The 27,173-nt window shown below is 46.3% G+C and overlaps 1 protein-coding gene and 1 long non-coding RNA gene across 3 annotated transcripts in view; both read left to right on the top strand.

Moving 5' to 3' along the window:
* The first annotated feature begins 24 nt into the window (after nt 1-24).
* Nucleotides 25-4,226, top strand: LOC122937745. 2 transcript variants are annotated; one of them, XR_006389907.1, is made up of 3 exons: nt 25-166; nt 443-686; nt 3,472-4,226. It is a non-coding gene; the product is annotated as an uncharacterized LOC122937745 (long non-coding RNA). The 2 variants fall into 2 exon arrangements; XR_006389908.1 differs by having other exon boundaries at nt 27-166; nt 431-686.
* Nucleotides 4,227-14,180: 9,954 nt separating this feature from the next.
* The window catches only part of LOC122938672 (E3 ubiquitin-protein ligase RNF125-like), a 46,806-nt gene continuing 33,813 nt past the window's right edge, over nt 14,181-27,173 (top strand). The window contains exon 1 of the mRNA XM_044294359.1: nt 14,181-14,512. Within this exon, the coding sequence (XP_044150294.1) occupies nt 14,385-14,512 (128 nt within the window). The 5' untranslated portion in view covers nt 14,181-14,384. The remainder of the gene's footprint in view (nt 14,513-27,173) is intronic.

The raw sequence follows: 27,173 nt of genomic DNA, 5'->3' as shown, positions 1-27,173 counted from the left end.
CCGTGTCACCGGTCGTGTCTGGCGGGCGATAATGCCCCGGGAGCGCCTGTAGTCAGAGAATCACAGCCCGTATGTGTGGGGGGCATCTACTGGCCAGCCCTGGACTCCCTGACTAGTAATGATCCCAGAGCCACGTTCACACAACCGTCAGGCCCCTTTCACATGAGTGAGTTTTCCGCACGGGTGTAATGAGAACGCATTGCGCCTGCACTGAATCCATTCATTTCTATGGGGCTGTGTACATGAGCGTTGGTTGTCACACATCACTTGTGCGTTGTGTGAAAATCGTAGCATGCTCTATAGTCTGCGTTTTTCATGCGACGCTGGCCCCATAGAAGTGAATGGGGCTGGTGAAAACGCATTGCATCCGGATGTGTTGCGTTGTAAACGCAAGTAACTTAGCAACAGTGAAAGGATTTAAAGACAGCAGATTGCCTTTCAGGGTGTCTGGCTCCAGCCAATGCATGAGAGAGGCGTGCTTGGAGAAGATCCTGCCCTCGCGGAGCAATTTGGACCAAGCCAAAAGCCATGGATGTGGAGAAGCTCATTGTCCTTGTCCAGGAGAGGCCCTGCATTTGGGACACAAGGTCGGGGGAATACCATATGACCGGTACAGGAGGCAGCGAGGGTGGACATAGCCCAGGAGTTCACAGCCATATGGGATAAAACTAAAGGCCAGAGTGTGGGTAAGTGGCCAATCTATACATGTGTGATCCTAGCTGTCCTCCCTAGCGTAACTCATGTCAGATGTTGTCCTCTAGGGTTGTTGCAATACCCAAATTTTGATTTGATTTTGATACTACGCGGAAAAAATAAAACACCAAAAAAGCCACGTGCATTCCACATTAAAAAAATGGCGAAATCGCGCCTTTTTCTATTTTTTTTCTGTTCCAGCATTCACTGCATAGGAGTTTTTTTTATATTTTAATAGTTTGGACGTGGCGGTGTGTTTATTGTTTATATATTTTATATGTAAAATTGGGAAAGGGGGTGATTTATACTTAATATTTAGATTTGTTTTTACTTTTTTTTAATACTTTTTCTTTAATAACTATTTCATCTCTTTTAGGGTGAATAGGACTTTACACTCTCTCTGCTGACCTGTGCATAGTACACGCAGCAGCAGGGAGCTGACCGTGGCAGCCTGGGCTTCAGTAGCGTCCTGGCTGCCATGGTAACAAATCGGAGCCCCAGGATTACACTGCTGGGGCTCCAATCAGAAGCTGCCATTGCATCACCAATCAGAAGGGGAGGAGACCCTGCCACCAATGATTTTAATACTGGGGGGGTGGTTGAGAGGGGGAGTACTGCGCCACCAATGATTTTTTATACTGGGGGGGCACACTTACTAGTTTCATGCATTCCCCGTGTAATAACAATCATGGAGCATCTATTATTATGACTGTATGTTATGATATTCCTTTATTATTCCTGCTAGAAGTTACAGTTGCAAGAAAAAGTATGTGAACCCTTTGGAATGATATGGATTTCTGCACAAATTGGTCATAAAATGTGATCTGATCTTCATCTAAGTCACAACAATAGACAATCACAGTCTGCTTAAACTAATAACACCCAAATAATTAAATGTCACCATGTTTTTATTAAACACACCATGTAAACATTTACAGTGCAGGTGGAAAAAGTATGTGAACCCTTGGATTTAATAACTGGTTGAACCTCCTTTGGCAGCAATAACTTCAACCAAACGTTTCCTGTAGTTGCAGATCAGACGTGCACAACGGTCAGGAGTAATTCTTGTCCATTCCTCTTTTCAGAACTGTTTCAGTTCAGCAATATTCTTGGGATGTCTGGTGTGAATCGCTTTCTTGAGGTCATGTCACAGCATCTCAATTGGGTTGAGGTCAGGACTCTGACTGGGCCACTCCAGAAGGCGTATTTTCTTCTGTTTAGGCCATTCTGTTGTTGATTTACTTCTATGCTTTGGGTCGTTGTCCTGTTGCAACACCCATCTTCTGTTGAGCTTCAGCTGGTGGACAGATGGTCTTAAGTTCTCTTGCAAAATGTCTTGATAAACAGGAATTCATTTTTCTTTCGATGATAGCAATCCGTCCAGGCCCTGACACAGCAAAGCAGCCCCAAACCATGATGCCCCCACCACCATACTTCACAGTTGGGATGAGGTTTTGATGTTGGTGTGTTGTGTCTATTTTTTTCCACACATAGTGTTTTGTGTTTCTTCCAAACAACTCAACTTTTGTTTCATTTGTCCACAGAATATTTTGCCAGTACTGCTGTGGAACATCCAGGTGCTCTTGTGCAAACTGTTTTTTTGGACAGCAGTGGCTTCCTCTGTGGTATCCTCCGATGAAATCCATTCTTGTTTAGTGTTTTACGTATCGTAGATTCGCTAACAGGGATGTTAGCATATGCCAGAGACTTTTGTAAGTCTTTAGCTGACACTCTAGGATTCTTCTTCACCTCATTGAGCAGTCTGCTCTGTGCTCTTGCAGGCATCTTTACAGGTTGGCCACTCCTAGGGAGAGTAGCAGCAGTGCTGAACTTTCTCCATTTATAGACAATTTGTCTTACCGTGGACTGATGAACAGCAAGGCTTTTGGAGATACTTTTATAACCCTTTCCAGCTTTATGCAAGTCATCAATTCTTAATCGTAGGTCTTCTGAGAGCTCTTTTGTGCGAGGCATCATTCACATCAGGCAATGCTTCTTGTAAAAAGCAAACCCAGAACTGGTGTGTGCTTTTTATAGGGCAGGGCAGCTGTAACCAACACCTCCAATCTCATCTCATTGATGGGACTCCAGTTTGCTGACACCTCACTCAAATTAGCTCTTGGAGATGTCATTAGTCTAGGGGTTCACATACTTTTTCCACCTGCACTGTGAATGTTTACATGGTGTGTTCAATAAAAACATGGTAACATTTAATTCTTTGTGTGTTATTAGTTTAAGCAGACTGTGATTGTTGTGACTTAGATGAAGATCAGATCACATTTTATGACCAATTTGTGCAGAAATCCATATCATTCCAAAGGGTTCACATACTTTTTCTTGCAACTGTATAATGGAATTGCTATTAGCCTACAATAAAAGTGTACAGAGGGATGTTAACAATTTGGGGTGTGTACCTGCACAGACTCATTCAATCCAATCAGTGCTGCCATGTTTATGTGTGCAGGTACCAACCCCCAACTTTTCAAAACCCCTCTGTACCCTTACTTACTGAAGGCTATAGCAAATCATTCATAACTTCTAGTAGAAATAAAGCAATTGCACAACACAGAGCCATAAGAATCGATGCTCCAGAATTGTTAGTACACGGGGGATACATGAAGTAATTAAAGAAGACATGTCAGGAGCGCTGAAAGGTCCTCTTTAATGTAGTACTATGTGTTCATTGTCTTTTGCTGATGATAGTAATTGATTTTAATATTGTTCTTCATAAAAATGTGTTTATATAATTAACCTGTTCTGTTGTTTTACATTGTGAAGAACGGAGGACAACCTTGAGGAGGAAGCAGACGAGTCGGCTCCCCAGCACTCAAGCACCTGTGAGGACGAGACTCCCTCTGGTCCACCTCCTTCAGAGACTGCAGAAAGACCCGCCACCTCTGCAGCCTCGTGTCCCGCTGCTTCGGGAGTCTATTCCCCCCCCCACACACATACACACTTTTCCCCTACCCAGCTGGCAAAGGAGATGCCTCCTGCCGAAGCTCTGGTCAATAGCCAGGTCCTGGATTATTATTTGGCTAGAGCCTGGCAGGAGGACCAGTTTAACTTATATTCAAGAAGTCTGGCCTTATTTGCGGAGTTTGCCTCCAGAACGATTGCTGATAACCAAAGGAGCTCTCGGAATCGTTCTGGAGGCAGCCACTCCGCCAAATGATCCGACAGACATTTTTGTCGCCCTGGAAAATTGGTGCACCCATGGGCACATGTCTGGCCCCAGCCCAATGGCCATTCCACAGGGTCCGCCAAACTTCCCCAGTTAGTAGGGTACGTTGTGGCCTACCAAGTCGGCCATATGGCTCACCATATCAGGCCAGACTTCCTATGGGCAGCCTGTCCCCTCCTCATCTCAGGCTGGCCCATCTGTGCACTCTGGCCCCCCTACACAACCCTCCCGCCATGGCTCACAGTTTCAGGGTCCCCCATTGCCACCTGGCCGGTTCCTGAATTAGTAAATGTTATTTTCTATATTTTCTATATGTTATTATGAAAAAAAAAGGCAAGTTGACTCATCTGCATTTTACAGAGTTTTATTTTCATGCATTCTATTGTTTGATGTCTTTATTATAGACCGTCCATAATGATAGACCACATCACTGATTGTAATATAAGCCAAATGCACTCCTACTGTATAATCATGATTTCTCCAACCTTTACACACGCGAACATTATGTTGGCTATAAACAGTATCAACAAATAACTTTCTTCCATATATTTTTATTTACAATTAGGGGTGCACCGAAATGAAAATTCTGGTCCGAAACCGAAAATTCAGGATACCCCTTGACCGAAACTGCCTTTTTGCCCAAATACTTTTAAAAGACCCCCCACCCCATAACAGTGCCATCCACAGACCCCCCCCCCCCACCTCATAACAGTGCCATCCACAGACCCCCACCCACCCCATAACAGTGCCATCCACAGACCCCCACCCACCCCATAACAGTGCCATCCACAGACCCCCACCCACCCCATAACAGTGCCATCCACAGACCCCCACCCCATAACAGTGCCATCCACAGCCCCCCCCCCCCCCCCCATTGTACAATTAATAGAAAATAGCGGGGAGGGACTGGGAGGAGGAGCTGGGGGCCGGTGCGTTCACTGTGCTCCGGCCCCCAGCTCCAGTAGTTATAAAATGTTGTACAATTAATAAGCATTCTATTCATGAGGCCCCCTCTGCAGTATTACATTCAATACAGCCACATCCTACTCACAGGGCTGTCATCTTAAGGCTGGCCGGCCGGGCAGAGGAGCGGCAGCGTCACAACTGACGTCATGTGCCCGGCCTACTTTCTGAATGAAGGAGGCGGCGCAGGCATGTGACGTCAGTTGTGACGCTGCCGCTCGTCTGCCCGGCCGGCCAGCACAGCCCTGTGAGTAGGATGTGGCTATATTGAATGTTCTACTGCAGAGGGGGCCTCATGAATAGAATCCGTATTAATTGCACACTTTTTATAACTACTGGAGCTGGGGGCCGGAGAACAGTGAACGCACCGGCCCCCAGCTCCTCCTCCCAGTCCCTCCCCGCTATTTCCGGCCGATATGTAAAAATATCGGCAGAAACAGATTAGGTGCATTTTCGGCCGATATTTTCGGTGCACCCCTATTTACAATACATATCTACCAAAAAAAAGGTTAAAAATATAACTTCCATTAAACACAATACAGATGGAGTTTAGTGACATGACACCCGTAATTACGTCATGATCGACCAACTACAATTTTATTAATGATGATGGTGATACAGCCATACATTTAGTGCTAAAAATTACACTGTATATTAATGAGGTATTAGGCTGGGTTCACAAGGGCGGATTTTCCGCGCGAGGTGAACGAGTTGCACCTGCACTGAATCCGGACCCATTCATTTCTATGGGGCTGTGCACATGAGCAGTGATTTTCACGCATCACTTGTGCGTTGCGTGAAAATCGCTGCATAATCTGTATTGTGCGCTTTTCACGCAACTCAGGCCCCATAGAAGTGAATGGGGCTGCGTGAAAATCGCAAGCAAGTGCGGATGTGGTGCGATTTTCACGCATGGTTGCTAGGAGACTATCGGGATGGGAACCCGATCTTTATTATTTTCCCTTATAACATTGGGACGCCGGTGCGTCTTATAGGGCGAAAAATACGGTCGTTTCCTGAGGCTGTGCCTCTCTGCTGTAGCCTGCTGGTCAATGTGAGTATAGCACTGATATTAAAATGCAATGCACTATCGTATACCTTTGAACGGTCCCGGATCCGGCAGCTGTCCTGCGGTCCCGGTATGGGGGAGCTATGTCCCGTTTTCTGGCAGCTGTCCCTGCTTCTTTAGGAAGCTCCCTTTGTATTATGATGAAGCAGAGAGCCGCCCTTCCCGCTTCATCATTCCTCCCCCCTGCTGGCTCTCCACGCCTCTTATCTGTGTGGGGGGCGGGGCCGGCCAACAGTCAGCCTCAGCTCCGCCTCTTCCGCAGACTAGAGCAGCCGATGTCCTGCTGCTAGGAGCAAGGTAAGTATGTGGTGTTTATTTTTTTTACTTTCTGTGAGGGGCACATAACTGGACCTACTACTGGGGGCACATAACTGGACCTACTACTGGGGGCACATAACTGGACCTACTACTGGGGGCACATAACTGGACCTACTACTGGGGGCACATAACTGGACATTCTACTGGGGGCACAGCTGGGCATATTACTGTGGGAACAGCTGGGCATAATTCTGTGAGGGGGTACAATGTAGGCATAAATACTGTTTGGAGGCATGAAGGGGGAATAACTACTATGTGGGGGCATTAAGAGGACTGGTTAGGATTAGGTGCATAGTTATGTTTTGGGCAGAGTTAACCACTTAAGGACCACAGGTTTATACCCCCCTTTTTTTACAAATCGGCACTTCACAACGTTAACGGTTTATTGCTCGGTCATGCAACTTGGCACCCAAATGAATTTTACCTCCTTTTCTTCTCACAAATACAGCTTTCTTTGGGTGGTATTTGATTGCTGCTGAGATTTTTAGTTTTTCTGATATTAATCCAAATAGACCGCAATTTTCTCAAAAAAATGTGTATTTTTAACTTTTTCTGGTAAAATTGTTCAAATATAATTACATTTCTATACAAGTTTGTGTCAGAATTTATTGTGCTACATGTCTTTGATAAAAAAAAAATCCAATAAGTGCATATTTATTGGTTTGCGCAAAAGTTATAGCGTTTACAAACTGGTACAAAAATGTGAATTTCCGCATTTTGAAGCAGCTCAGACTTTCTGAGCACCTGTCATGTTTCTTGAGCTGCTAGAATGCCAGGATAGTATAAATGACCCCATTCCCCAACGTATTCGCGGAGGGGCATGGTGAGTTCATGTACGATTTTTTTTTTTTTTTTTTCACAAGTTAGCGGAAAATGACATTTTCTGAGGAAAAAAAAAAATAAAGTTTCCATTTCTGCTAACTTCTGGCAAAAAAAAATAAAAACCCACGGACTCACTATGCCCCTCAGTGAATACCTTGGGGTGTCTACTTTCTGAAATGGGGTCATTTGTGGGGTGTGTTTACTGTTCTGGCATTTGGGGCGGGGCTAAATTGTGAGCAACCCTGTAAAGCCTAAAGGTACTCGTTGGACTTTTGGTCCCTTTACACACCTGGGCAGCAAAAAAGTGTCACACGTGATATCGCTGTACTCAGAAGAAGTAGGGCAATGTGTTTTGGGGTGTATTTTTACATATACCCATACTGTGTGTGAGAAATATCTCTGTAAATGGCAACTTTTTTTTTTATTTTTATACAAAGTTGTCAATTTACAGAGATATTTCTCTCACCCAGCATGGGTATATGTAAAAATACACCCCAAAACACATTGCCCTACTTCTTCTGAGTATGGCGATACATGTGTGACACTTTTTTGCAGCCTAGGTGCACAAAGGGGCCCAAATACCAATGAGTATCTTTAGGATTTCACAGGCCATTTTTTACGCATTTGGATTCCAAACTACTTCTCACGCTTTAGGACCCCTAAAATCCCAGGGCAGTATAAAGTGACCCCATTTTGGAAAGAAGACACCCCAAGTTATTCCGTGAGGGGCATGGCGAAATCATAGAAGATTTTTTTTTTTTGGGCACAAGTTAGCGGAAAATGATTTTTATTACAAAGACTCATATTCCATTAACTTGTGACAATTTGTTTTTACATGAACTCGCCATGCCCCTCACGAAATACCTTGGGGTGTCTTTCCAAAATGGGGTCACTTGTGGGGTATTTAAACTGCCCTGGCATTTTAGGGGCCCTAAAGCGTGAAAAGTAGTTTGGAATTCAAATGCGTAAAAATGCCCCTTTTTTGACATTTTGGGCTCACAAAATTTAGGGGGTATTCCTCTGAGACTACCCATGAAAAAGAGCACACCTGCCTAGTAAAAAGGAGTGCTTGCGAAGTAAAGCTGCGATCGCTAATAAAGATCCAAAAAGCTCAAAAGTGATCTTTATAGCGCCACAGCGATTTTACGGTGTTTTTGCAGTGATCAGAAGAAAATAAATTCTGTCACTGCGGTGGGGCGGACTGAACGCAAGTGTGCGCACAAGATCAGGCCTGATCGGGGATACACTGCGTTTTTTGTAGAGCCTAAGGTGACCCTAATGTACTGATATACTGTAGATCTGATTGCGATCAGTCTTAATCACTTACAGATACTATATAGTACTAGTGCTGATTAGCGACAGCGATGACACTAATCAGCGACTGCGGTGCGGTGGGCTGGACGCTAACTACCTAACAAGTAGCTAAGTAACTGGGGGTGATCAGGGAGTCTATATGGGGTGATCAGGGGTTAATAAGTGACAGGGGGGGTGTAGTGTGGTGCTTGGTGCTACTTACAGAGCTGCCTGTGTCCTCTGGTGGTTGATCCAAGCAAAAGGGACCACCAGAGGAGCAGGTATATCAGACGCTATTTACAAAATAGCGTCTAATATACCTATTTCGCTCTTTTAAAAATCTACAGCCTGCCAGCCAATGATCAGCGCTGGCAGGCTGTAGTTAAACTTGTGAACTGTGCAATCCTGTGAGCGCGCGTTCACAGGAAATCTCAGGTCACACGAGATGGCGTCACTGAGACCTGAGAGCGCTGCCGTCCGGACGCCTATCGGCGTTACCATGACGGCTAGAGGTTAAGAGGCTTGGCCTAGTGCAGAAAAAATTTGCTGCGGCTGTAGGGTGATAGCTTGGCAACAGTTGGAGGGCCACAGGTTGAGCGTCACTGTGTGAGGTGATCTGCTTGTTGGCGGCACATTGTGCTTTGCTATGTACACGGTGCTGACCAATGACAATGGTATGGGGAAAAATGATCATATTAATAATTGTTCATGCCCATCTGTGTGATAATTGAAGCATGTAAGCGGAATTTATCAAGCAGCTTTCTTAAAGGGAGTCTTTCACCTAATCTGAGCGTTTTATACCGCTCAGATCAGGTTATAGACTCTTTAACCCTCATTACGATCATACCTGTCTCTTATCTGTCCCTCGCCCAGATAATGAAAATAACACTTTTTAAACGTATGCAAATTACCTTCTGAAGGTGCCCAGGGGCGGCGTTACTGGGAGATGTGCCCAGAAAAACACACCTCCAGCCGGCGGACGTCACGAGCGGCACCAGAGGACGGCGGGCTGGGAACTGGCCCGCACCTGCGCACTGCTCTGCCCATTATGGGCAGAGGAACATCCTTTCATATTGTGCATGCGCCGGCCGGCTGTCTTTGGCCGGCGCATGCGCAATATGAAAAGCTGTTCATCTGCCCATAATGGGCAGAGCAGTGCGCAGGTGCGGGCCAGTTCCCAGCCCGCCGTCCTCTGGTGCCGCTCGTGACGTCCGCCGGCTGGAGGTGTGTTTTTCTGGGCACATCGCCCAGTAACGCCGCCCCTGGGCACCTTCAGAAGGTAATTTGCATACGTTTAAAAAGTGTTATTTTCATTATCTGGGCGAGGGACAGATAAGAGACAGGTATGATCGTAATGAGGGTTAAAGAGTCTATAACCTGATCTGAGCGGTCTAAAACACTCAGATTAGGTGAAAGACTCCCTTTAAGTCAAAGCCAGGATTGGAGTCAAAGAGAGAAGAATACTTGGTCTTCATGATCCATTCCTGGCATTAAAAGGGGTTATCTCCCTTTAGCAAATGGCATTTTATCATGTAGAGAAAGTAAATTCGAGGCACTAATGTACTGTGATTATCCATATTGCCTCCTATGCTGGCTGGATTCATTTTTACATCACATTATACACTGCTTGTATAAAGGGGTTACAACCTTTGCTGCAGTGCAGACATGATGCCACCCTCCTGCTTTTTTTTATAGTGTATAATCACGACCACTGCTGCTGGATTACAGGGTGGTCATAACCATAGAAACGAGCAGTGTGTAATGTGAGGGAAAAATTAATCCAGTCAGCTAAGGGAGCAATATAGATAATAAGGCTACATGGACACGACAGTGAAAAAAAACCTTCAGTTAAAAATGGACATTTTTAACGGATGTTTTTCACTGATGCCTTTCTGAGAAACGGACGTTAAAATGGACCCATTGAATTGTACGGGGGCAGTTGGTCAGTGAAAAACGGACAAGATAGAACATGTTCTATTTTTTTACGTCCGTTTTCACGGATGTGTGAAAAACCCCATAGACGACCATTGGTCTTAAAACAGACGTATAAAATAAGTCCAGCTTGCCTACTATTCTCCGTGCACGAGACGAGCCAAGGTTAGCTCTCCATATGTAGAAGTCAGGAAAAAGAGCTCCGGCACTGGATAGTTATTTGTTGCGTTGTCTTTATTCTCCATTTCACATTAGGTTACATATGATGTCCAATGTGAAATTAAAAATAAAGACAACGCAACGAATAATTATCCAGTGCCAGAACTCTTTATCCTGTCTTAAAACAGACGTCTGATGGCCGTTAAAATAACGTACATCACATGTCATGTCTGTCCTGTGCATGTAGCCTAACAATACATTAGGAAGTGCCTTGTATTAACTTTCTCTATATGATGAATGCCATTTGCTGAAGTGAAACAACACCTTTAAGGGTATTTGCACATGATGTATGTTATGCATGAGCTTTTCTAAATGTCATATACACAGTGCATATTGTATAAGCGCAGAAATGAATCTGCAGTACAGGTTTTGAAATCTGCAGCATTGTCCAGATGGCGAGGTCTGGGGCAATTTGGTGTGAAAACGCAGTGAAATCTGCACCAAAGTTCTGGTGGAAACGCAACATAAAGTACTCTTCTGTGTTCATGTAGTCTAAAAGACCTGCATGTGGAAACCCAACCTAAGAGCCCGTTCACACAGGGTCTTTAGCCAACAGAATTTTGGCGAGGCCACACTGCATTTTGTGCGCTCTAATGTCCGGACAGAAGCCAAAGAAGCTACATTGAATGGGGCTATAAACCAGGCAGGTCTGTGGCATTCAAAGTGAAATTATTGTGGTTTCTGCCATGGAAAATGCAGTGTATGAATGGGCCCTTGGACAACCTAGAGTGGATACAATTGCAGCAAACTGTCAGCTGTGAGACGCAAAAGGTCGGTATGAGCTTGCATTCTATGTATAGCAAGCAACCTTGAAAATGCAGAAGAATGGAATCTTCTTCCCACATCCTGACAGGTTATCAGAGACAACCGCTTCCCGAATATGTCCCATAGGCCCTCCTTCCTGCCCGCTCCCTGCAGCCAATCTGGCTCTTTCCGTGAAGTAGAAGGGTAGTCTAACAGTAGTGAAATTAATGGCCCTCCTTGTAATGCAGGACGGCTTGATTCCTCCAAAATAGGATGCAGAACTGCTCTCCATTCTGCGAGGTCCATATGCCCTAAATCAGTGATGGCAAACCTTTTAGAGACCGAGTGCCCAAACTGAAACCCAAAACCCACCTGAATTCTACAGTCCAGTATAGCACATATTCCATGTACTTTATCATTTAGCTATAATAGCCTGCCTACATTCAGTGCAGACATGGCCTTGCAGTTTGCCCGCCGGTCATTTCGCTGCGAACTTTGTTCGTTCGCAATTCATCGAACATGCAAACATATCGCGAAGTCCGACGGTGCCATATTCTTTTGCATTGCGCCAAACTGACACAACCATCAGGTGGGACAGGACAGACAATTGAGACATTTCAGCACATGGACACACCCCCACCCGATCTGGCCGCCATTTTACATTCAGTGTTTTGCCAGTGTAGGGAGAGGTTGCTGTGTGGAGCAGGGACAGACTGTTAGGGACACCAAACGCTAGCTAATAGGGCCACAAAAGTCGTTTTAAGGACTGGTAGAGGTGTGCTATCGATGGGTGTAATATACTTATAATATACTTTCTAACATAGAAAGTATATTATAGTGCATTTGTATTGTGCAGCAGATGTGTGCGGTTCACAAAGTCCATTAAGAAAGGCGCAGCCGGCACTGCTAAGTGTGTATAACGTCTAATAGACCCTTGAAAGCAGGAGACAAATAGCGATTAACAGTGGTGCTCTGCTCCACGAACTCATATAGAGACCAAAAGGTAAGAAAAATAAGTAGCGGCACTCACAGCTTTATTAGAGATTAAAAAGGTCGGACACAGGCACAGCACAGTTGTGTGCGGTTCTGCTGCGATACCGCAGCTATATAGAGGGACAAACGCTATTGAAATAACTAATTGCAACTGGTGTGATATACCTGTTGCCCCCAAAAAAACTAATTGAGGGCTGCGATATACCTGCTTCCACAAAATATTGATTCAGGGGTTCTATATACCTGTTTCCACAAAATACTGATTGTGGGGTGCAATTTACCTGCTTCTACAAAATACTGATTAAGGGGTTCTATATAACCAGTGGCGTGGCATGGGGGCCGTTGCCCCGGGCGCTAAATTGCAGAGGGCGCCAGACAGCAAGCACTTCAATGAGGGCCTATGGCTCCCGTCCCCTCCATTCTTCCTCATAGGCTTTAGAGCGACTGTAGTGACTAGAATGGAGTTGCTCCTAGGAGGTATGATGTCGGGGGAAGAGGCTGAAGTCAGGGGTGGTGATATTTTACATTAGACTGTATGCTGGAGTAGACACGTTATACTATATATAGTGGTGCTTAAACTTTGTGAACCCTTCTAAATTTTCTATATTTTTGCATAAATTTGACCTAAAACTATATCAGATTTCCACACGTGTCCTGAACATAGATAACGATAACCTAATCAAACATATGAGTAAAAAAATACACGAACGTGTGTGCCCCATGCTGCAGACCCCAAACAGTGGTCTGCAATGCACAGGCCGTTGCCTGCCAAATGGGGACCCGTTCACATGAATGGGTCCACTATCCGCAAGATTTAGTTCAGACATGTTCTATTTTTTTGTGGTGCAGAGGCACAGACTGAAATCCCATGGAAGTGCTCTGTAGTGATTCAGTGGGCTTTCGCTCCGCTCCGTGCCTCCGCTCTGCACCATATCTTGTGGATTGCAGACCCATGCGGAGCACACACGGTCGATGCCCGTATATTGAGGACCCGTGCATGAGCCCTTATATGTGTCAAGCGACCAAAAACTTGTGCAACTTGCTGTCCTGCTATTATTATAGAACTGTGAATTGGCTGAGTCACATGTGACCTTGAATCCGGCAGTGGATCGGCCAGAGTTATGTAGAGGCCTGTGATCTGACGTCGCACAGTGTGAGGTCACAGAGCGCGCCAATCCAATTTTGGTAAATTGGGGATTTTTTCATAAATAAAGGTGAAATATATTGACTCAAATTTATGACTAGCATGAAGTGCAATGTGTCACGAGAAAACAATCTCTGAATGACTTGGATAAGTAAAGGCGTTCTAAAGTTATTCCCACATAAAGTGAGATATGTCAGATTTACAAAATTAGGCCTGGTCAGGAAGGGGGAAAATGGCCCAGATGAGAAGTGGTTAAATAATGTTGCAAATCATGAACAACAGCAAAAAAAAAAAAAAAAAATGTTGTTACTATTGCTGAACAGTGCAGGGAACTAAATTTAAAAAGCCTCAAAACAAGGACAACAAGGCTTCCCCAAAAAGTCCTAGCGCATCCAAGTCCATATGAAAAGGAATGAGAACCTCCTGGTCTCACAACTTGTGATAACAAAGTTCTGGAGGAGATTTCTGAAACCGTCTAAACTGGCTTTGTTGCTCCTAGCAACCAATCACAGCACAGCTTTCAACTCGTATTACACGCTGGTAAAATGAAAGCTGAACTGCGATTGGCTGCTGCGGGCAACAAAACCAGTTTTTCTTTCAGACAGTTCCATAAATCTGCCCCCTTGTTTCTTCCCAGTAGGGGTCATGCCCTGTGACTGGCCCCAGCTGCCGCCGCTCTGCAGTGAGGTAGAGTGGCAGTGACCCCCCTGTCAGTAGGAGGTGTGAGGCGGCAGCAGGCTCGGGGTGCACTCTATGGCCCCTTTGTTGCAGCAGTGACAATGCGCTCCGCCCGCCCTCCAGTAGCAGCTAGCAACAGGCGGCCGGGAGGAGGGGGCGCCGCAGCCTCATATTACCGCTGTTTACAGGCTGGAGCGCTGCCACCGAGCACATGCTGCTTCCCAACAATCCCCGCGGGCGCCGATTGGTCGGAGCTGTAACCCGAGCTGCCGCCTCACATGCTGCCTGAAGCCCTCACAAAGGATCCAGCCCGGTGACTCCCGGACACCTCAGACATGGGCTCCATACTGAGCAGCGACAGAGACCATAAAGCTGTCACTGTGGACGACCCCAACCCGAGCTACGACTGCGCCGTGTGCCTGGAGGTGCTGAACCGGCCGATGAGGACACGCTGCGGCCATGTGTGAGTGCAGCCCCGGGACTGTGGTGTGAGGGACTACAACTCCTAGTATGTCCAGAATGCTGGGAGGGGACTACAACTCCTAGTATGTCCAGAATGCTGGGAGGGGACTACAACTCCTAGTATGTCCACATTGCTGGGAGGGGACTACAACTCCTAGTATGTCCACATTGCTGGGAGGGGACTACAACTCCTAGTATGTCCACATTGCTGGGAGGGGACTACAACTCCTAGTATGTCCACATTGCTGGGAGGGGACTACGACTCCTAGTATGTCCACATTGCTGGGAGGGGACTATGACTCCTAGTATGTCCACATTGCTGGGAGGGGACTACAACTCCTAGTATGTCCACATTGCTGTGGGGGCTACGACTCCTAGTATGTCCAGAATGCTGGCAGAGGAGAGACTACAACTCCTAGTGTGTCCAGGAGGACCCCTTCACCCAGTCAGTCCAGCTCTCTGGCCACCCAAGACCTCTTGTCCTTGAATGGCCGGTGCTGTCACAATGCAGTAGCCACCTACCTACCAATGCCACCACTTACCTCCGAGCAGCCGCACAGAAGTCGCCGCCAGCAGTCGTCGGTGGACGCCGGGGCAGTCCCACTTTTCCCCTTTAAGGCTGCAGTACTGGGCCTGAAGGAGTTAAAAGCTGCACGAATTGGGATACCCTTAAATCCCCCCCCCCCCCCTAAAGTGGCACCATTGGTGGTGCCCGGAGGCGTAAGCTGAAGCTACAGGGCCCCTACTTACCATGTGCCATTTATTCCATAGCAGATCCTGTCAGACCAGAGAAAATAGCGCAGAATGATTCTGGTAACAAGACACCGTTATAGTGGTGAGGTGTGTGCCATGGGACGGGACGGGCACTGCCATCATTGGTCTCGTTAATGGTTGTTTTAGCCTTCAGACCAGTTTTCCATCACTTTGTTTGCAGGGTTAATGTGGGTGAGCGCAGGCTCTTTGTTTGCCGGCGTTGCCATCCGCACACTGACTTGTTGGCAGCATGGGGCACAGCAGTGTTCATTGTTCCTGACTGTATTACGGTTGTACAGTGTGGAGCGGATGGCGGATCAGTATTCACAGCACTAACCTACATTCCCTGAGAATATCTCACGTTGTTCTTTGTTCTGTCATGGAGCTAAGTAAACACGGCTTACACACAGTTCTGCTGCTTCATCACTAGTCCAGGAGCCCGGGCAGGGGTCTTCCTGGTCCTCGGGGGCACCATGATTAGTTTGCATTCAATCTGCTCAAGAGGAACAGTGATCACAAACAATTTAGGCTACTTTCACACCAGCGCAGGGTTCAGCAAAAACGCTTCTGTTACTGATAATACAACCATCTGCATCCATTATGATCGGATCCGGTTGTATTATCTTTAACATCGCCAAGACGGATCGGTTTTCTATTGTGATGGATCCGTTTTGCTCTGCATCCCAGGACGGAAAGCAAACCGCAGCATGCTGCGTTTTGCTCTCCGGTATGAGAACGAAATGGAATGCGTTTTGGAGCATTCCGTTCTGTTCGGTTTTATCCCCATTGACAATGAATAGGGACAAAACGGAAGTGTTTTTTTTTTTTTCTGATATTGAGACTAGGGGTGGGCAATATAGGCGATATGCAATATAAATTTGTGCCACGATATGGATTTTGTGCATATCGCCGGACTGTGATATGACCACGGAGCAGCAGTTCCGATCGGGGTCCCAGCAGTGTAATGCTGGGGCTCCGATCGGTTACCATGGCAGCCAGGAGTCACGCTACTGAAGTCCTGGCTGCCATGGTATGTTAGTGAGCAGCATTATACTCGCGTGCGCCATGGCCGCCAGGCTCTCCTTCTTCTCATAGGTCCGTGCGGCGCATTGCTAATGCTATAAGCATTAGCAATGCGCCGCACAGACAGAAGGAGCGCCCGACGGCCACGGCGCACGTCAGTATAATGCTGCTCACTAACATACCATGGCAGCCAGGACTTCAGTAGTGTGACTCCTGGCTGCCATGGTAACTGATCAGAGCCCCAGCATTACGCTGCTGGGACCCCGATTGGAACTGCTGCTGCCACCAATGATGTGGGGGGGGGGGCCTGCCACCAATGATCAATACTGGTGAGGGAAGGGGGGGCGCACTGCCACCAATGATGGGGGGGAGGAGGGGGACCCTGTGGCCACTGCCACCAATTATTAATACTGGGGAGGGAGGGGGGTGGGTTTGAGTTACCAGAGGGGGCTGATAAGAGGGAGAGGCTGGGGGGCACATGAGAGGCTGGTTGCCATGGTCACTTTAAATAGGTTGGGAAGCATACTTAAACGGAATCGGCAGCCTGCCAGAGTTCACCGGATCTCACCTAGCCTGTTCACCGCTAGACCCCATAGACTATAAGTGACAGTTTTCAGCCGGACAAATGGCAGCATTTCGATGAAAATCAGCCGGATCCCATTATAGAGAATCCGGCTAGGCTGGATCTGGTGAACTCCTGGCCTTGGCCGCCCCGCTGCTTTAGCCAATCGCTGGCTGCAACAGTGACTTGCTCCCGTTGTCCTGTGTCAATTGGTCAGGTGAGGCAAAGGGAGCAAGTTACTGTTGTAGCCAGCGATTGGCTGCAGTGGTGTCAAACCAGATGTTGACATCGGGGGGCCCAAGCAAGGAGACGGCAACCAGCATCGGGAAGCAAGTAAATATGCTTCCCTTTGCAGGTCTGCCCAGGATTTGCCAAACCCTTCCCCCCTAAGGCCTAGTTCACACTTCAGTGTTTGGTCAGTGATTTCCATCAGTGATTTGTGAGCCAAAACCAGAAGTGGAGCCTCCATAGACATGAGGTAGAAGGGAAAGATCTGCTCCTGTTCTATGTTTAGAGCTGCACCTGGTTTTGGCTCACAAATCACTGATGGAAATCACTGACCAAACACTGAAGTGTGAACGAGGCCTAAAGGTGGCCTTTCAGTTTGATGATTTTTTTGGTAAGATTTTTCAATTAAATTAATAACATTTTTGAGGTATGACAGAATTGTTTATCCCCAGAAGAATCTAGGAGTAGGTTTCTGATGTGTTTAGGGGCCTCACACCTGTGCCCTGATTTTGAATTGAACAGGGAGGTAGCCGTCGGCCTGTGTTACGTGTAGTGTGGCTGTTTTTTCCCTACATTCACACGCAATGATCCCACAAGCCAGGTAGTCAGTGTGCCAAGGTCTTATAACTCGTCAGACATCTTGCCATAAAAGTCTTTGGAAGATTTTATGACGGGGGGGGCCACTAAAAAGTGGCCCCTAAAGTCTACAGGGTGATGTCCATTCCTGGTGGGTGTATATTGAGGTGTTTTCTCCATCTTGTGGTGATTTATTTTGCTGTCTTGGAAAGCCATCTCACTGTGTAAGTGCAAAAGAGGTAAAATACAGAGTGGGCTCAGCATGCATGTGGGACCTGCATTCCCTGAATTTATTGGAGGCCGGTATAGCACCAGTAGAGGTAGTATTTAGTGTAGGTTCATGTCCTAAAGAGATCGCCTTGTCGTTGGCAGACAGGCACAAATAATTTTGTACACAATTTATTTAAGAATCTCGCATATATAACGTAGCATTCGGTTTTTACATTTTCTATAGTGAGTGTGGCAGGATTGTATTTACTTTATTACTTGTGTTTGTAGAGCGCTGTTGCGTTGTGTTTGCTTGTGCGCTTCCAGCCATGGAGCCATGCACCTGCGCACTGGGGTGTGCTGATTAACCCCCCTTTTTCTCTTTGCTGACTGTACAGACGTGTTCTGAGAGAGCAGGATACAGTCCGTCATCTGCTGCATGTAGCTTGTCATAGATAAGGATCTGTTTACCAGTGAGGCCGGCCAGAAGCTTTCAGTGGAGCTCAGTTCACACAAAACCTTTTCCAATAATCTATAGCAGGTTATCTAGTGTTCCATTCATTAAAGGGGTTTTCAGCCTCAATAATATCAGACCTCTGGGGGTACGACACCCGTCCCGTCACCCGCACTGTTTGAGATGTCCCGCCACTTCTGTGAGTCCTGGTTATTGGACCCCCAACCAATCAGATGCTGATGACCTATCCAGTGGATACGTTATCAGTTACAAATATTAGGATGACCCTTTTGAATGGTTCTGTTTGTCCTCAGAACAGGCCGTCAATATCCGATTAGTGGGGGTCCGACACAAGTCCCGGTGGTTGGAACCCCACCAATCAGATGCTAATGACCTATTCAGAGGATAGGTCATCAGTTGCAAATAATTGGATGACCGGTTTTCAGCCTGTATATCCACAGGGTAGGCAGTCAGTATTAGATCAGTGGGGGTCTGACACCCGGCTCCCCCACCAAACCGGGAGCAGCAGGCTCAGTCCACTGCTGAGGTCCTAGTCCCTGCAGTCATGTACATATATTTGCTGAATTAGAGGTGTATGCATCTGATATTTTCCGGTTTGCACGCTCGTTGACCCTCTGGTCTCTTAGGTAAATAAGCGTATTCCAAGTGAAGCAAGTAAGCAGGAACTTTATGTAAACCAGGTGCCGTGTCCGTCCTGGTGACATGTCCCATAGGGCCTGGTTCTCTAACAGACAGGAGCTTTGCTGTGCCTTCAAGGAAATGACATCATACGAACAAAAACACTGTGCTTTTCCTGAAAGAATACAATGCGAGGGGGAGCACAGCGTGACTGAGGATGTCCTAGAGAAACGAGTGTGACTATCGCTCAGTGCACAAAGAAGGTTATGTCTCATGTGTTTCATGTCTCACGTCCATGCTGAGTCAGAAAGTAGTAAGCATCAGCCTCTGGGCCCCAAAATCTGTACCAGAAGCCCCCCCTCAATATCATGTGCTACGTATAGTTCTGGATTAGAGGCCACGGAGACCCAGGAGCGATTGCAGTGTCTGCATCCCTACTGTTAAGCCCTGCCACCCATGTCAGTGTATGACGTTCTCTACACGTCTGTCGGATATTCTCAGTCTGATCTTCAGAGTATTTTACAGTACATTATTGTACTCGTGTAATGATCTCCTCATCAAAATACTTTGCTATGCAATTCCCCACCATTTTCCAGATCTTTTTTTGCTGTCAGTGAATGGGACCACTCTTGATTATATATCCAAAGGCTGAAGAAAACAAAAACGTACAGTTCTGATTCTTTTTACAGCTGACAGTTTACTGCAGTGTGTCAATCCAGGCACTCCTCTGTGAGCTGACTGCAATCCGTGGGGTGCTCCATGCAGTGGATGTGACCACGTGGTCCCTCTCAGCATATAGCACCTAAACCCCAAACTTAGATTTACATAGATGACTCCAGTACTTGCAAGAGCTCCTGCTGACTGGTGGCAGTGGGATTGTCCTCCAGTGGTAAATGTCAGTAAAGGAAGGATTGGGGAGGTTGGATTTCAACATGTCAGATCCTTTGTTCTTGTGTAACAAGTCACTGCCAGTGGTCGATGGCAGTGACTTAGCCCTGTTTCAGACGAGCGTGTCCTGTGCGGCGATCGCACGACGTGTGTTAGCGTGATTTCCTGTTATGAATACTGCTCGATTCTCAAGAGGGCACGGCATTATAATGATTTATAATGAGGTGTGTCTCTGCATCTACAGAATTAGGCCTCATGCACACGACCGTTGTTTTGGTCCGCATCCGAGCCACAGTATTTGCGGCTTGGATGCTGACCCATTCACTTCAGAATAGGCAGTTATATTCATGGCTGTCCACTCCTTGACGCAAACCGTCGTGTGCATGAGGCCTTATACTGACAGCATTATGTCAGTATAAGGGCTTATGCCTTCGAACGTAAGGGCTCCGGCCGCGTGCACTTCGTATTGCGGTGTGGACCCATTGACTTGAATGGGTCCGCAATCCACAAGATACTGGTAATTATAGGACCCGAAAGCCCACGGAAAGACTCTATAGTGTTTCTGTGGGCTTCTAATCCGTGCCCCAACTCCGCAAAAGATAGGACATGTCCTAGGACCCGAAGGCCCATCCACTCCGCAGAAGATGGGACGTGCCCTATCTTTAGCCGTATCTTGTGGATTGTGGACCCATTGAAGTCAATGGGTCCGCATCTTGTAGCACAGAGTTTGCAGTCTGCAGCACAGAGCCCTTACTTTCTTGTGTATGAGCCCTAATTCTGTAGATGCAGAGACACACAGCATTATAAATCATTATAATGCCTTGCACTCCTACAAAATGAGCAGTATCCATAAGGCCTCTTGCACACGACCGTATGCAAAAAAAGACATCTGCGTGCATTCTGTATCTTACAGAACAGCTGGCCCCTAATAGAACAGTACTATCCTTGTCCTTTTTTTGCGCAACGGAAATACGGACATACAGAAACGGAATGCACATGGAGTAACTTGCATATTTTTTTTCTCTTGCGGACACATTGAAGTGAATAGTTCCGCATATGGTCCACAAAAAAAACGGAACGGACACGGAAGGAAAATACGTTTGTGTGCAAGAGGCCTAACAGGAAATCCTGCTTGCCTGAAAGAAGGAATCCGGAGATATAATTTATGTATGGCTGGATTAACAGTGGCTCTATGTTAAAAGGGTCCCCGGACAGATTCCCTTCTCCTGCTACAATGTATTCGGCTGCTTCCCAGGTGCAGATCTTTCCATTATACCTGATCTCTGTGTGGGCTCCACACCTGGTTTTGGCTCACAATAATTGATGGAAATCGCTGACCAAACACTGACTGTGTGAAACGGGGGTTGTGCAAGAATGAGGCATGGGAGGTTTGACAAAGCCCCCAACTTTACCGGACCAGTAATACAGGATTACTTGCTTGCTTCCTGGCGTTGGCTCCCCACTTGTTCTCCTCCAGGCCTGTGACCTCGTATAAAAATCTAGTATGACATCGCTGGCCGAGGCAGTGACTGGCTCCCATTAGGTCATGACGAATGGATAAACTACACAACGGGATTGGGTGTCCACGACGGCTGCGGCAATGACAAACCTGATGTTTACATCTAGGGAGCCCAGCGCAGGCCTGGAGAAGGAGCAGGGAGCCAGAATCTCGAAGCAGGGGAGTACCGTGAGCTTCCCTTCAGGTTCAATAAAGGGGAAGGGTTGGGGGGAGTAGTCACCATCCCCCCCCCCCCCCTTACTCTTGCACAATGCGCAATGGAGTAAATTTGATAATGCCTCATTCACACGTTTTTTTTGGAAAGGCCATCACATTGCGATTTTCAGAACCAATTAAATTATATGAGGGCTGTTCAAACGGGCAGTGAATTTTTTTAACGGGCAGTGAATAGCAGCCATCAGAAAAACAGGACATGTCCTATTCGGCCAGAATCCAGATGGACCCTTTTGAGATCAACGGCCCTGTTCTTAATTGCCATATTGACAGGAATGCACACGTCTAACAGCCGTTAAAATGGCTACAAGGGATTTTTCAGGGGTTAAAATAAAAAACAAGAAAAAACCAACCCCTCTTATCCACCTGAACATGCAGGGACACTCGCTCCTCACTGGAGGCAGCAGGACCTGATGCTACCAGCGTGATGACGTCACTTGATCGCGCTTGGAGCTGTAGCATCTAGTGAGGAGTAATTTTTTTATGTTGATGATAAATTCTCCCAATGTTTTGCATCTCAGACAGGAAAATGGTGACACTAATCATTTTAGGTCCTAGACCGCGTATTATTTCCTTTAGCATAATACACGATACAGAAATCATTGGAACTTAATTCTTTGTTTGGGTTTGCACTTTACGGCATCTGTAGTGAGCGCAAAATTTACAGATCTGTGGAAATAGTGTAAAATATTGTTATTTATCTCTAGAAAGGTATGTGGGAAAATTCACATGTAACCTTGTAGTCACTACAGAGAAAAACAGATCATTCTTAATCATAGTTGTAGTTTATGGCGGGAATAACACATTTTTGTGGCAGTTTTTGACAGTGTTTTTTTTAAGCCAACGCCAGAAGCGGATCCACCAGGAAGGAGAAGGCTAAGACCTATTACTTTTGAATCCACTCCTAATTTTGGTTAAAAAATTGCACCACAGACTGTATGGCCTCTTGCACACGAACGTTGTGTGGCCGTATTGCGGCCTGCATATGGCGGTTCCGCAATACACGGGCACCGGCCCATGTGCACTCTGCATTACGGATGCGGACTCATTCACTTGAATGGGTCTGCAATCACAGAGATGCGGAACGGAAGCACGGATGGTGTTTCTGTCTGTGCATCCGCACCGCAAAAGAATAGAACTTGTTCTATTTTTTTTTGCGGTGCGGACGAATCCCAAACCCATTCAAGTTGAATGGGTCTCGATCCGTCCCGGCTGCCCAGGGATGTTGCAAATTGCGGTCCCCAACGCACTGAATGGATGCACAACTTTTGTGTGCAAGAGGCCTATGCATGAGTCTAAGACCCCTCGCACACGGTGCATATTACGCGTGGATTTTTGCACGAAATACAGTACCATATAAGTAAATGAGTGGTGCAGAAATTTTCCATGCAGAAAGTGACCTGCATGTCAGGCCACATCAGAATCCACAAGTAACACATGCAGAATTTGGTGCGGAAACACAGCAAAATGTGCATGAAAATTTCCATGGAAATTCTGCATATGCTACACTGCTGTGTGCATGTCCCCAAAGGAAGATGTTCTAGACTTGTAACTCCTGATTTTCCACATGCTTGCCTATAGAGAGGGTTTGGAGTTTGTAAGCTCATTCAGGCTCGTCCAGGATGACTGGGACCTGGTTTTTCCCTTGTCTGGGACATTGCAGTTGTTGAATGTTTGATATTGCATCTGCTGTTATACACTATAGTATGTGGTTATATCCTATGGGTGTTGTCGCAAAGACGAGTGGACTCTAGCCAATGTTTGGTAGTTAACGTTTTAGACACTTTTGATTTGTAGCCTGATTCTGAAGACTTTTATGAGTGTCTATCAGAGGGACTTCTTGCTCCTCAGTATCCTAGACTGAATACAAAAGTTAAGAAAAGGTACAAACAAAAGGGTATGCTAAAGCATTCTGCCTAGCAAATGGCAAAAGAACACACCTTTGGCATACGTCAGGACAGTGAGAGCCTATTTATACATCAGCATACATGATGTGAGCTTTCTCAGGGCACACACTGAATGTATGGCCAAAACTAGTTGTGAACAGGTCTTAATATAGTTTTAGCATTGAGTAAAGTATGCAAGGCAGACTGCATTGCGTGGCATATATTGATGGGAGAGTTTGCTTTATACTTAGTGTTACTAACCTTTCAGCAAACTTTGCATTAATATTACAGCAAGGAATAACACTTCCTGGCCACTATTTGGTATTTTTTCCCCTGTGCATGCTGAATGTCTAGTTTGCAGCTCACCCAGATCTAGTGGGTGGAGACTAGCTGGCATCCACTGCACACAGAACGTAGAGGAGAATCTGCTTCCTAATTTTCTGTTAGGCACTCAGGATCAGCCTCAGGATCATGGAGGACATTACACAGATGTACTGACTTGTATGACTGTGAATAAAGCACTTAGGTGGTCATTTATCAAGCGTTATACTCCTACTTTTTTGGTGTATTTAGGTTGCAGATTTTGTCGCAAAGGTGTTTAGCGACAAAATCTGTGACTCTACCCCACTCACGCCACTTTTCCATCTCATTCATTATTTTCTACGCCACCAGTTTATGGTGTGGAAAATGGCTTTAAACTGGCGCATCCAACATCAGCGCAGAGGGATTAAGACTGGCGTCCCCCTTAGTTCATATCTCTGCCCATGTAGCTTCAGCAGTCTACTTGTCTGTGTGCATCACTGCTCACTCCTCCTCTCTCCATAGACTTGCATTGACATGTGTAAGATGGTCCTCCTGTGGAGCTGCTCTCGGCTAGGTCTAGGATGAAGGCATTTTACAAAGCGAAATGCAATTAGTAAGGGGGAGGTAAACAGCTGATAACATGAGAACTAGACATTTCTCACTGAGAAGTCATATTGCAGAGTTTCTTGTGGTTGCTTGTACTATTGATTTATGCAAAGTTGTGTGAAAAGTTAGTGTCCATTTTTAACAGACTGGGTGCAAGTGGAAAATGTGGGTCCAGTGGAGTAACATCAACCCCAACAGAAGAGTGCCATTCTACGTACAACGTACATACCACACAAGCAGCATATAATATAATCCCGGAGCGTACAAAGACTTGCTGTGGTGAGCTGACACCAGGTGGAGGACATTGCCCGATGTTCATGTTTAGTGGCATGTTTATCTTTTTAGACGAGGTTTTAATCTTAGTGGTTTCCTTTTGACATGTGCTAATCCCAACTGCCCTCTGACGTTTCCTTTTCAGAGTCAGGTTGAACTTTGATTTGTTTTTCTGGTTATTTGTTTGTCTAGTAATGTGACTGATGCTTGCAGCCAAGGTTCAGTTTATTAGATTGTCCATTAGGATATTAACCAAACCCAGCTGTTATTTTTATCTACATATCTTACATCAGCAAGTGGTTCCTTCAGTAAAGTGGGCCCATGAGGCGGTTCAAACATAATGGCTAGAGCTGTAGCTTGCAGTTCCTGGACCTGTGTCTTGTCACATATAGTACAATCACTAGAACTACCTGTACACAGCAGATGATGTCTAAGGCCATAGGCAAATCTGCTTTGGATTTTTAGATGATCCATGGGTGAAACGTCAGCTAAAACGCAGATCTCTGCTGCAGATTGGTCAACGGATCTCCTCCATTATAATTCGGTGTAGATACACCGTTCACATGCAGACAGATTAGGCTACTTTCACACTTGCGGCAGTGTGATCCGGCGGGCACCGATCTGCCGCTGACTGAAAGCATTTTTTGAGACTGATCCGGATGCGGATCCGTCTCACAAATGCATTGCAAGGACGGATCCGGCTCTCCGCTTGTCATGCGGATCGACGGATCCGTCTTGTACATTTTATCTTATTTTTGCTGATCTGCGCATGCGCGTGCCGGAGCGACGGATCCGGCATTCCGGTATTCTGAATGCCGGATCCGGCGCTAATACATTCCTATGGGAAAAAATGCCGGATCCGGCGTTCAGGCAAGTCTTCAGTTTTTTTTGCCGGAGAGAAAACCGTAGCATGCTGCGGTTTTCTCTTTTGCCTGATCAGTCAAAACGACTGAACTGAAGACATCCTGATGCAAACTGAACGGATTACTCTCCATTCACAATGTATTAGGATAAAACTGATCAGTTCTTTTCCGGTATAAAGCCCCTGTGACGGAACTCTATGTCGGAAAAGAAAAACGCAAGTGTGAAAGTACCCTATGTGGATGTATGACTGCAGGATCTGACTTGGGCCTCATGCACACGACCGTTGTTTTGGTCCGCATCCGAGCCGCAATTTTTGCGGCTTGGATGCGGACTCATTCACTTCAGTGGGGCCGCAAAAGATGCAGACAGCACTCTGTGTGCTGTCCGCATCCGTTGCTCTGTTCCGTAGGCCCGCAATGAAAATATAACCTGCCCTATTCTTGTCCATTTTGCAGACAAGAATAGGCAGTTATATTAATGGCTGTCCGTGGTGTTCTGGAACGCACACGGACGCCATCCATGTTTTGCGGATCCACAATTTGCGGGCGGCAAAACACACAATGGTCGTGTGCATGAGGCCCAAGGCTGCGTTGACATCTCTGGTTCACTGCCGGATCCCCATTGACTGTAATGAGGTCCGGTGGTGATCCGGCCGCTTTCAGGCATAAATGCTGGGTTTTTGGATGGACAAATACAGCTGCATTTGTCGGATCAGGCTGCCTGGCCCTCTCTGACGGAGATGGTAATGCAGCCTAAACAGGGTTTGCTTGGAATCTGTAACCAGGTAAACACATACCGGTAGATCTGCATAGGGGCTGAAGGCACAGCACTATAGGATATTTTCCTCAAGACTATCTGCAGAGTTGTTGTTTTTTTTTATTTTTTAATTCCACAATCATTGGAGAAAACTAAGGTGGAGTTAAAGGGTCAGTCACCTTTAAAAACTTTCAAGTTAAGCATGCCATGATGTTGGGTAGGTGCCCTGAAATGTAACCATGCCTTTCTTGTAAAAATCTACTTCTTCAATTTTAAGAAAAGCCTTTTTTCCTTTTTTTATGCAAATAAGGTTTTCTGTGCACCGAGCCGGCTGCATTAGGTGCACCTGCCTTCCTCTGCGCTATCGCTACCGACTCTGAGATCTCGGGGACTGTTAAACAAGAAGCTCTTGCCTGGGCGTTGTTAGTAGTGGAGGGGCCCCCACCCATAATGCACCGAAAACCTTATTTGCATAAAAGCATTTCTCAGGATTCGAGGAGCACATTTCATAAGAAAGGTATGGATATGTTTCCGAGCAGTATGCTTACTATGGAACCTATTTCCAAGACTCCCTATAACACAAAGTGATTGATCATGTGTGCAGCTCAAGACAAAAAGTGCTCACACCTTCAAAACATGTCTGCCGCACGCTTGGCCAACAGCTATCTCTCTTGACTACCTCATCCACCTATGTGCTTGGCTCAGCCAAGCCCATATCTGTTGTCAATGGTGAAGAAGGAGAAACGCGCTGCCAGACCTCTGAAAAAAAATTCAGTGCACCCAATCCTGGTCTCCCTTGACATCATCTGTCGGGAGTTCCCTCTTACACGTTAGATTTCAGTGGGTTTCCCAATCAGCAGAAAACATACACTATACATGTCATTTTTAAACAATCCTGGAGATTGATGCTTG

The sequence above is a fragment of the Bufo gargarizans genome, chromosome 5 (assembly GCF_014858855.1).
Source record: "Bufo gargarizans isolate SCDJY-AF-19 chromosome 5, ASM1485885v1, whole genome shotgun sequence".
Classification (NCBI taxonomy): Eukaryota; Metazoa; Chordata; class Amphibia; order Anura; family Bufonidae; genus Bufo; species Bufo gargarizans.
Note: the sequence above shows the minus strand (reverse complement) of the source record. Positions and strands in the feature narration are given on the sequence as shown.